The sequence below is a fragment of the Dromiciops gliroides genome, chromosome 5 (genome assembly GCF_019393635.1).
Source record: "Dromiciops gliroides isolate mDroGli1 chromosome 5, mDroGli1.pri, whole genome shotgun sequence".
NCBI classification, from domain to species: Eukaryota; Metazoa; Chordata; class Mammalia; order Microbiotheria; family Microbiotheriidae; genus Dromiciops; species Dromiciops gliroides.
The window spans coordinates 163,921,938-163,934,300 of NC_057865.1; the positions used below are offsets into that span (position 1 = coordinate 163,921,938).

The 12,363-nt window shown below is 38.2% G+C and overlaps 1 protein-coding gene across 1 annotated transcript in view; it reads left to right on the plus strand.

The window, feature by feature from the left end:
- Positions 1 to 12,363, plus strand: part of FRMD4A (FERM domain containing 4A) — a 313,453-nt gene that overhangs the window by 149,955 nt on the left and 151,135 nt on the right. The window contains exon 6 of the mRNA XM_043967592.1: positions 206 to 290. Coding sequence (XP_043823527.1) covers positions 206 to 290 — 85 coding nt within the window. The remainder of the gene's footprint in view (positions 1 to 205; positions 291 to 12,363) is intronic.

Consider the following 12,363-nt stretch of genomic DNA (forward strand, 5'->3'; position numbering starts at 1 on the left):
TCCAATTTGGCGGTGTCCTTCCTAAAATTCAGAAAATATTTATTGAGTGGATATGAAAATGCCCACCAATTAAGAAATCTTTCCGCATTTGTATATGTATGTACTGTGGTCCTCTTTCAATGTCTTACTTTATAGTTTACAGTAACAGTGGACTTTTTTTCTTTTGTAACATCTGCCTCTCCTGAGTTACTATTTTCTCTTTCAGGTTCTATATTGAAAGCATTTCATACCTAAAGGATAATGCCACCATTGAGCTATTCTTCTTGAATGCAAAATCCTGCATCTATAAGGTAAGAGTTCTTTGTCAAGGCTGAAATTTGATAGCAACATTTAAAACTGTGGCTTCCAAGATTTCTGTAAGAAGGTTTATTGTATTGACGTATACATTTCTGTGAGTTAGAACTGCGTGCAGCAAAATGTGAAATGTTAAGGCTGTAATTTCTGGGGCTTGGTCCTTGTGAAATTTCCTTGGACTTCCTTGATAAGTGTCCAGGCAACAGGTCTATGGACACCTGGAAGACAGTTCCTCATTATGTAACCCATAAAGCAGACCATTTTGAAAGTTCTTGCAAAAACATGGATATTTATAAGAACTTGGTCCAAGTTCTGGGTCTATCACTTCTCTGTTGTATAATTGTTTATGTCATTTTATTCCTCTAAGTCTCAGTTTCCTTATCTTTTATATAATGAAATAATGTTGCACTACATATTTAAGAAATATTGTTGCACTACTTACTTAAGAAATAATGTTACACTAATTACTTAAGAAATAGTGTTGTACTTAACAAGGACTTAAGAGTCTTCCTGATTCCAGGCCTGGTACTTTCTCCACTGTGCCACCTCCCTGTTCCTTATGAGAGCTGACTGGGGACAAAAGATCTAAGTGATAAAAGGGGCAAATGATAGAAAATATTGAATGGCTTGGATTATAGAATCCCTTATACCAAGATGGTACTCATTTGGATGGTTATATATATATATATATATATTTTAAGTAAAAATATATTTAAAATATGGACCGACCACAATCAAACATTATTTTTGAGCTCACAAACTGCAATTAAGGACATCTAAAGGAACAGGTCACAATTCTTAATTTTCTTCTTTTTTTTTTTTTTTAGTGAGGCAATTTGGGGTTAAGTGACTTGCCCAGGGTCACACAGCTAGTTAAGTGTTAAGTGTCTGAGGCCAGATTTGAACTCAGTTACTCCTGACTCCAGGGCCGGTGCTCTGTCCACTGTGCCATCTAGCTGCCCCAATTCTTAATTTTCTTAACGAGCAGGACTCTGTTGTAACTGGTAACAAAGAGAAAATGGAGGACATAGTAGTTTTCATGTCCAAAAAAATGCTCTAGTAAGATTTCAAAATTCCTGAATCCTGACCATGTCAACTTTAAAGGAATGTTATTAGAATGATTCCAAGTGAAGAGAATAAGCAGTTCTACCGGAAACCATAGTATCAGGGTTCTTCTCCTGGGGATTTGTATGTATGGGAGCTGAAGTACAATATCTCCATTTAGCTAGTTTCTGGCTTAATTAGAAGATATTTGAGAGGGCCTGGATCAAATACTCTTTTAATTTCACATCCTTTTTATTATTATACTCATAGGGGAAAAGTAAAATGACCTTCTATGTACACAAAAAAGCTGAGGTTTTTTTTTTTAATTGTATATGCAATCCTTGGGTTAAAAGTCTCACAGGATACAAAGGGCCCAAATATACCAAGAGAAATTTCTCTCTCTCTCATTTCTCTGGCTTCCCCCACATACATACCCAGATAACCTGGGAACTTCCTGCCTGATATCACCCAGTAGGTTATTGGCAACTTCTCTTGTAAGTACACAAGGCTCAAAAGTTAAACAGATTTATTTACAAAGAACACAAATAGGGTCTATATCTCCTCCAAGCTTCTCTCCTGGCTTCCTTCAAGTTCCAGCTAAAATCCTATCTTCGGTAGGAAACCTTTCCCTGTCCCCCTTAATTCTAGTGCTCTACCTCTGTTGGTTATCTCCAATTTATCCTGCACATAGCTTGTTTTTATCATTGTTTGTATGTTGTTTCCCCCATTAGTCTTGTGAGCCCCTTGAGAGTGGAGACTGTCTTTTGCCTTTCTTTCTATCCCCTAGCACTTAGCACAGTGCCCTACACATAGTAGGTATTTCAATAAACGGTTATTGATTGACCTGAAGCCTCAGTCACTTACACTGTTGCATAGGATGGAGCTCCAGTACAGAGTTCCTATTATCATTCCTCCACATCATCCTTCTTCCATGGCTTCCCATATGTCTTCCCAGTGTATTATCCCTGCAACTTGAGCTTCCTATGCCATCATTCTGCCTCTTACAGTTCTTCTTATGTCCCAGACTCTTCATTAGTCTGTGTAGATGGCATAAAACTGTCTGCCTGTGGTTTGCTGCATTATATGTAAGGTAGAAGAACCCTCTGTATATCTCTTCTCATGCTGACAACCTGGTGATAAGGCTACCTGAACATAGGATGGTCCTTGGAAAACAGAGACCAAGGCTATCACTTGACCCCTACTCTGGGTCTTTCTAGTGATAACAACAACTAGAACTAGAACTAGAACTAGAACTAGAACTAGAACTAGAACTAGAACTAGAACTAGAACTAGAACTTATATAGCACTTTAAGGTTTGCAAAGTACTCTCTGGTAGCTACCACTAGATGGCATGAGTCAGTATGGTCCAACAGCCATCAGAATGAGTTTTTATCTCAAAGGCAATTCCAGAATTATTTTAAAGGGTAAAACATACAGCTGGGAAGACATTTCCCCTTACCATTTTCAATACAAGTTATCCTATTTAAGGAAACATGCAGAACTGCCCAACTTGAAATGCCCTGCTTGGGGAAATAATGGTTTTCCCTAATTAAAGCCTTCAAACAGAAGCTGGAAGACCATTTGCAGGGGGTGTTATAGACAAGATTCCTGCTCAGCCATAAGTTAAACTAGGCATCCTCTGAGTTACTTTCCAATGCTGAAATTCTTTTGATTTCTTGAAAACTTGTATCCCCAGAATGTTGTATGTAAATCATTTTTGTTCACTAAGTCATATTTTAAAATGCAGTACAATATATTGCTAATTTAAAGAATTCTAAATAAAGTAAACAATCACCTCCTTGCTTCAGTACTTTAAAGATTTTTGATTTTTAGAATGTTCAACTCCCTAGCACAGTGCCAGGCAATAGTATGTCCTTGATGCTGATGGATTGATCGATTGGTTGATTATTCATCTGCTGACATAGTTTGCAAACCTCCCCCATCACTCTCCTACAGCTTAGGAGACAGGCTTTGAAAGTTGTCTTGTCTAAAAATTCAGCACCCTGCTGACAACCTGTTGATAAGCCTACCAGAACTTAGGATGGTCCTTGGAAAAAAAAGAGATCGAGGCTATCACTTGACCCCTACTCTGTCTTTCTAGTGATAACAACAACAACAACAAGTACTAGAATTTATATAGCACTTTAAGGTTTGCAAAGTACTCTCCACATATTATCTCCTTTTATCCTCTCAGGAACCTTGTGAGGTTGTTGCTTTTCTTATCCCTTTGAGGAAACTGAGGCATAGAGAGGTTAAGTGACTTACCCAGGGTCACACAAGCTAGTAAGTGTGTAAGTCAGGATTTGGAATCAGATCTTTGTAACTCCAAGTTCTATATTCTATATCATACCCTATATCATCTGGATGCCTCTAGTCACACCTGAAAGAATTTACCCTACAGGGACATAGCCATCAGGAATCCAGGATCACCTCCATACCATAATGAGGTATCAAATTAGAACTTTAGTAAGAGAATTACTCCCTCATTTTATCTTATTTACAGATTCATGTTTTCTTTTACTGGGTCAGGATATACATAAACTATAAGATACCAGAATTTCATAGAATGACTTTTAAATTACAAACACACCTCCTTCTACAGAATTTGATGAAGTGATTCAAAGGATTCTAGTCAGACCAAGCTGTAAAGACCTTCTTATTTAAGGAAATACAGATTTGGGAATCACAAAACTAGGTTGGTTCTGTGAAAAAACTGTTTAAATTCTAATAGAATCAGTATATCATCAGTCATGAAAATGCTCTGCATACACTACATAATCATGCAAGCATCCCATGAAATAGAAATTCATTCTTTTTTTTTCCTATATAGGATTATCTCACAATGTATGCATATATGTATTATGTAGAGAGATAGATATGTATATATATATATATATATAACTTACAAAAAGAAAACTTGTCAGTTATTGGTGAAAAAAACATCTTTGATATCAGCCATAATTATGGTTTAAATTTTACAGTTCATAGATTTAGAGCCTGGGACATAATAGACCATCTAATTCACACATACACGCACACACACACACGTACGCACTGTTGAAAGATGAAGAAATTATACAACTTACCCAAGTAGTAGTACAGGCACGATCATCAGAAGGGAGATTTGAACTCTGGTTATCTCACACCAGAGCCAGTGATCCTTCCATTGCACCATGTTGCTTTCATTCCAGTGTTTTTGCCCTTTTTGATGGGCATAAGGCACAGTCCACTTTATTTCTTTTGGCTACAAATTGACTTCTCAGACAACTGAAGGAAATAACTATCACCTTCCACCAGGGGGCAGAATTAGCAACAAATTGAATACTTGAATGGAACAAATTCAACCAAGTGTACTTAAAGGTATGAATACAAAATTTGCCTCAAACAGTGGAGTACTTTCTCACTAAAAAGTTGTTTGGTATAATAAATACATACACATATCCATACACAAACAACTGACATGATTGGTTATTTTTACAAGTCTGTGATTTATCACATTAGAGAGCTTCATTTCCAGTGTAGAAACTCCCTCTTCCAGTATATATCAGCATATAAAGCAGCAAGATGTAGTTCATAAAGCAAATTCAAATCCTGCTTCTGACACTTGGGCAATTCACTTAACATCTCTGAGCCTTAGTCTCCTCATTTTAAATTGTGTGTGTAGGACCAGAAGGCTTCTAAATCTGTGATGCTATTAACTATTCTGCAATTTACAGGCATAGAATTGCCTGGGGCATTTTCAGGTTAAATGACTTGGACAGGGCCACACAGACAGTATATGTAAGTGGCAGGACTAGGACCTAGGTTAGCCTTGAAGTCAGGTCCTCTATCCCCAGTCCACCCTGCCTCTTACCTATTATTTATTATATTGTCTCAAAATGAAATTTTCCCTGTGTAGATTGTTGAGTTATAGAAATAAGGCATTTTGTGCCTCTAAACAGCTTGTGAGAATACCATCACAGCTTTTGAGCAGGAGGATAAGGCTATGGTCCATTTTTTAAAAATTATTATTACTAGGAGCTGAGGACATGGGGGATGGGACACAAAGGCGAGTTCAGGTTATAGAAAAATAAGAAGCAAAATCAAACCTTGGATTCTTTCCAACACCAAAACAAACTCTAAAAAAGCCTCATACACTATGAAGTGGAAGTCATATAGTTTTATAATTACAAATGCTTTGAAATTTAAATATTTTTTTAAACCTTCCCTAACTTTGGAACTTGAAAGGGAGTGAGGGGGGCAGTTAGGTGATACAGTGGTTAAAGCACAGGCCCTGGATTCAGAAGGACCTGAGTTCAAATCTGGCCTCAGATACTAGACACTTACTAGCTGTGTGACCCTTGACAAGTCTATTAACCTTCATTGCCCCACCCCACCCCCCAAAAGTGAGCCATCTTAGGTACAAAGATGCAATAATCTTCTTTCTCCCCAACCCCCAATACTTTATTATGCACTCTGTAGACCTTCTTTACACTATTCTAGCAGCCCATTCATTTTATCCACATTTTTAGGGACTATCATTTTGGACCATGGCACTTATCTACAGAACTGAATGAGAATTTAACTTGCCTAACCTTTGTCCATGTAGAGGTGATGATTGATATTTGGAACCAAGCACATCTAAAGGACAGGGCCTAGATAAAGTCACTCTGCTGAGATGGTGTGGTAATTAAAGCACAGTCCCAGCAGATTAACAGGATCAAAGGACCTCCAGTGGAAAGCAGCCCAGAGTTCAAGTACTCCTACCCATACAAGAACAGTCATTTCCTCTGCAACAATGCCCCTGACAAAGAGTCACATAGCTTTCCCTTGATGACTTCCCAGTGATGAGGAACTCACTCCTTACAGAAGCGGTCCATTCAACTTTGGGCATATTCTATTGGGAAGTTTTTCCTCACATGTAGCTGACATCTCCTGATCTGCAGCGCCCATTCACGGCTCCTAATTTAGACTTCTCAAACTATGCAGAACAAATCGAATCCCATTTCCACGTGACATCTCTTCAAATACCCCTAATATTACAGTCTATGTGTTAATGGTGAATGCTAAAGACTCAAAGTTCCTAATGGTCAAAAGATTCCTCTTCACAAGTCACCCATTGTTGATAAATAATATTTCAGTGCTTCCATACTTGGATGGATCTGTGATCTTATCAATGTAGGAACTCACCCTAATAATGCAGGATACAAACTCATAGTTTCCTTTTCATCTGATGTTACTCTTGTCCATGGATTCCTAAGAATTCTCTATGGACTATCTACCCAGTATTCTGGGCTGTTCCTCTAGGTCTCTTGACTTTACATGAGTATCATCCACCTGTTCATTCTTGTGCTCAATCTCTAACAGACCCACCTGTTTTTTCAGTCATTTATTTCTTTGATGATAACTTAAAAAAATGTTATTAATACACTTTTGTCTTATGTAATAGATGCTTCCCAACAACTGCTCAAACAACCCAACAAAGTCTATCCTACAGAAGTTAATTTATGTATTATCAGAAACAAGAGAATATGTCTTTTGGTGTTAATTCCAAGGTGCTAATATTTTCCATTATATTTCACTGGAGTTTTGTTTCCTTTAAATGTTAATGTCATTTACATTATTTTATAGATTATGTATATCCTTTTGATTCTCCTTTTTTCCTTCTCTCTTGCTTCGTAAAATCGTTTCTAGGTTTCTTCAAATTCTTTGTATTTGTTTTTACTTGTAGCACAGGAATATTACATTACAATCATATGCCTAAGTTTGTTCAGGCATTCCCCATTCATTGGGCACATATTTTCCCCAGATTTTTGTTATCACAGATAGTGCTACTATAAATACTTTTGTGCATATGGATCTTTTCTTTCTGTCAGTAATCTCCTTGAGGCATAGTTCCAGTAGCAGAAGCACCGGTTCAAAAGGATCTGAATGATACAGAAATATCATTTGTATCATTCCAAATTTTTTTCTGCAATGGTTGAACCAGTTCACAGTTGCCTAGGAAATGAAATTATGTGCTGCCTTCCTGTAGCCCCTTAAACTAGGAATTTCCCCATATTTTATAAGCTTTGCTAACTTGATGTGTATTATAATACCTCACGGTTACTTTAATTTGCATCTTTCTGATTATTAGTAATTTTTAACAATTATGCAAATAATTACTAATGACTTTCTTCTTTTGAAAACAGTTTGTACAAGCAGTTGTCCTATTAATATCGTTTAGATCCCATTGTGGGCATATATCTTCTCTGGTCATAGGGCACAGCCTCGTACTGCCTACTCTGGGGCTCTTCTGTGTCCACTGTGGAAATGCCGTCTTGGTTCTTTGGATATTTAAGTAGTATGTGATTTGCAGCCATGCACCATCACCAGAAGATATTGCATGATGTTTTAAAAGATAGCTTTTTGATTCAGAGAAGCTTGGAGTCATCAAAAGCACTCATTGTTGTTTATTGTTTCAGTCATGTCTGACTCTCTGTGACATCATTTGGGGTTTTCTTAACAGTCACTGGAGTGGTTTGCCATTTTCTTCCCCCAATCATTTTACAGATGAGGAAACTGAGGCAAACCGGGTTAAGTGACTTGCCCAGGGTAACACAACTGGTAAGTGTCTGAGGCCAGAACTGAACTGAGGAAGATGAGTCTTCCTAACTTCAAACTCAGCACTCTATAAACTATGCCACCTAGCTGGTCAAAAAGCACTCTATCTTTCTCAGATACTATCCCAAATTTATATTTCCCAAATATAATATAGCCTGCTCTTTTCCTCTTAGTTCTAGGTCCAGTTTATTGACTATATGCATTTTCTTTCACTTGTGTACTGAAGAAAGCTCTGTAGACTGTTTACCCAGTGGCATAGCATAGTTTTAACAGTAGACCTTTCCCTATTCTTCATCGTTTTAATTTTTGAGGTAGAGATAGGCCAAACTCTTTTGAATGATTTGTGGGTCAGTTAGTCAGTCAACAAGCATTATTAATGTGTCAGGCACTATGCTAAGCCTTGAGGACAAAGATGGAAACAAGAAGCTCATCTTTTAATGGCAGCTAGGTATCATGTTTCTTGGTGCTCCCCATGGCTTTTGTCTCTTTGCCTTAGTGGGTAGAGCACTGGGCTTGGAATCAGGAAGACCTGAGTTCAAATCCAGACTCAGCTGGCTTATAGCCACTTACTACTTTAATGATCCTGTGCAAGACACTTAACCTCTGTTAGTCTCTGTTTCCTCAGCTATAAAATGGAGATAATAACAGCACCTACCTGGCAGGGTTTTGTGAAGTTCAGATGAGACCATAGCACTTAGCACAGTGCTTGGCATATAGTGGATGTTAGTGTGAATAAGATGCTAGTAATGGGGATGAGGGAAAGCTTGAAGAAAGTGGAAGTTCTGAGCTGAGTCTGAAGAAATCCAGGAGGCAGAAGTGAGGAGGGAGATTGCAGGATGAAGAACAGCCAGTATGAAGTTGGGAAATTGGAACAAGGTCTTGATTTTGTCTGGTTACATTTCTCACCTTTCTGTGCTTTGGTGCCATAGCCCAACCTTTTCAAGAAGCATGCAGACCCTGTCACGTTCAAATGTAATTGCAGTCAATCCATTGTCTTTGATGGAGAAAAGAAAATTCAAGAAATCCAGTCAGATCTTTTCTGTTTTCTGCCTCTGATCCTTCCAGTGTCGTCCTCCTTAAATGCCTTCAGTATGATCTGCTTTACTTGGTTTTCTTGACCAGCTTTCTACAATTTTGTGTTTCCCTTTTTGCTCCTAATCCTTCTTGATCCTCTTATTCCAACCCAGCATTCCCCTTCTGTGCCACTTTCTTTGTCTGTCAAAGAGATCAAGCATTTGCTAACTTGGGCAGGATATATGTTCTTTTAACCTCCTCCCACTGGCAATGGATTTACATCACTTAAACTTCCTTAGGAAATGGTGATAAACTTTATTGATGTCTGTCCCTTTGTCCATTTCTCTATTTTGCCTTGAAAAATGTGTTTAAGTAATTTAGAGTTGTTTCATTTGCATACCATGTCTTTTCATTTTTATTCTTCCATTTTAGTGTTAATTTCATTCTTTGATCTAACTAGTCTATATAGAAACAGACAATTCAAGAATTATGACCAGTTGTTTCCTGTCCATTAAAACATAGGTAGTTGGGGGGGGGGGGTTGGTCATGTTTCTTGGTACTCCCCATGGCCTTTGCCTTTTAAATTTCTCCTTGAAGAAAATATCCAATAAACCTTTGTTTAGTTTCTTAAACTCAAGCTATACTTTTCAATATTTTTGCTCTTCTTCCTGCTGCATCAAAGTTACAAAGTATTTAAGTATGTATTGATTTAATTTGTTGTTTTAATCAAGATTTTATTAGAATTCTTTTCCCTGTTCATTCTCTGCAACAGATGTGGACTTATTAAGCTACAATTATTTTCCCAATGGTCTTTTTACAAGTGCTCATGATGAGTACTGCATATAAAATAACTGCACATATCCTATGAAATGATATAGACACATGATAAAAATCAACTCCACCAGCTATTTTATTGGCTTTTCCAAGGAGAACCTGTGAGCTAAACTTCCATTTAGCTTCAACTTCCTTTTGTCTTCTAGTTTCATTTTTATTAAAAATGCCACAACTAAGGTGGGGTGACTATAGTTTTGCCCCAAGGCACCTACATTAAGAGAACACTGACATTACTTAGACACTTCTATAGCATAGAAACAGCTGAGCTCAGCACTTAGTTAGCAAGAATAATTAGTTAAAATAGGAACCAGTTACTAGATGGCCAACTTACTTATTCCCTTGTACCCTATGTGACCTCCTCCCTTGGGCTACCCTCCCTGGCTCCCATCACCACCATGGCCTCTGCAGCAAGTGATTTTATAGTGTCCTAAGATCTTTGTCCTTTGCCACAATATGGGCATACCCCTAGACTCTCTATATCCATTAGGTTTGGTGTCTTAGGTTTTCCCATTCCTCACTGAATATCATTTTAAAAATTAATTTGAAAGAACCTTTCATGCTACTTACTCTGTGAAAATTTTTAACCTTGTATATGCCCCAAAAATGCTATTTGTGGCTCTGGATTCAGTTCCTGTAATGTCCATTCATTGCTACTGCACAAATAACACACATTTAGAATACCCATAATTGGGCTAATGTTTATAGATACTCTAAAACTTACATGTTTCTCAGCAAAAGAGGAATAATTAGGAATTTCTTCACTTGTCAGTGTGGGGCAAGGGGAGTTCTTGCAGACAGTACTGCATCCCATACATACATTGTGAAGACCAAAGTCCATGGAAGGATGAGAGATGATAGAAGACAAAGTGGGTAGGAAACCTCAGGGTCCTGGACCCTCCACAAATATACTGTTCTTGGCAAGAGGAAGTTCTTTCATAGAGCAGAGCTTTCTTATGAATAGAAGGTATTTCGAGGTCTGGATCCTGTGGGGAAACAGAGATTAGACTGCTTTGGGATGGCATGGTCCTGTGGACTTCATTCCTACTGGCAAGAGAGGACTTTGAAGGGACCCTGGGGAAATCCAATGACAGGGACCAGGCTTCTGTGGGGAAGTTTCTCCTTGGTCTCCAGGCTACCCTACTTCCTTCCAGGAAGCATAATATAATTCTTTCCCCATCCTCCAAGAAACAATTTCCCTTAATGATGATGCCTGGAAAAAGTCCTGGCTGCACTACCTTAGTTATAGCCCTGTTTCACATTTCCTGTCCCCTCCCCCCTCCACCATTCTATCTCTGTCTCTACAGAATTCGAAGGAAGGATACCCAGGACTAAAGGCCATTTTGCTTTTTTATCTGATTCTTGGATTGCTATATCAAAATAATTCATCACAGACCAGCCAACCTACTATCAAAGCAGAACCGCTCTGTTCTGTGACTGTCCCTAAAGCTTGTATAGGATACTGGAACTTAAGGACCTTGTTCCCTATTGGCAGAACCCTTGGGACTTAATGTCATCTCCATGCCATGATATGTCATCAGGATCAGACTTTTGTGAAGGAACACTACAATATCATCATAAATATGACAACACCTTATACTGATACTTAAATAGCATGTTATCATTTATAAGAAAATTTCATGTATATTACCAAACTAGATCGAATGCGATAATATATGGGAAGTTCTTTGTAAGACTTATTCAAGTGCTATCAAAATGTCAGTCATGAGTAATTTTATTTTGTTTTAACTTCTCAGCATAATGACAGTTATTTTCATACCCATTTTAAAGATGAGGCTACTGGAGCTCAGAAAGATTCAGTGATTTGCCAAAAATCATATTGCCTGTAAGTGATGGAGCTGCAGCCAAAGCTTGGATCTTCTGATTTCTAACCTGTCCACTTTACCAAATTGTGCCCGTCTAACCATGGGGCAGCTAGGTAGCATAGTGGATAGAGTGCTGGGCCCGGACTCAGGAAGACCTGGGTTCAAATCATTATTCTGAGAAGGGGTTCATAGGCTTTGGGACACTGTCAAAAGTATCCATGACATGCACAAATGGTAGATGAGGAAAGAATGGTAGTGCAATGATCTACCTTGGGGGAAACAAAGCTTAGGGAATGAGGCAGTGTGGTATTGTGGAAAGGGCATTGGACTTCAAATCAAAAGATCTGGGTTTGAGTTCCAGTTCTCCTTGTCTCTCTGTGATCCTGGGGCTGACCCAGATGATCTCTGTGGCTTCCTCCATGGATGAGCAGGTAAAGGTTTAACTACTGGATCTACAAAATTGCATGACATTCCTTCAAGTTTAATCTGCATTATTAACATTTTCACTATCTTTTTTCTCAAATCTAGACAACAAAACAGTAAACCAAGGTCTGGTTTGTAGCATCCCCTGATTTCTGAGGTACAAAGGATTGTAGAAAATTTACTAATCAGCTCTCCCAAACCCAGGTGAGCTGGCTCCAGCACACCCCTACCTTCCAATTTTTCATAGTCTGTATAATACTTTAAGTCTGTGAGACCAGAAGAAAAGGGAAAAGAGAAAAAATTTAAAGAAGAAGAGAAAAATGAGAATCATTGAAAGCATTGTGGTGGT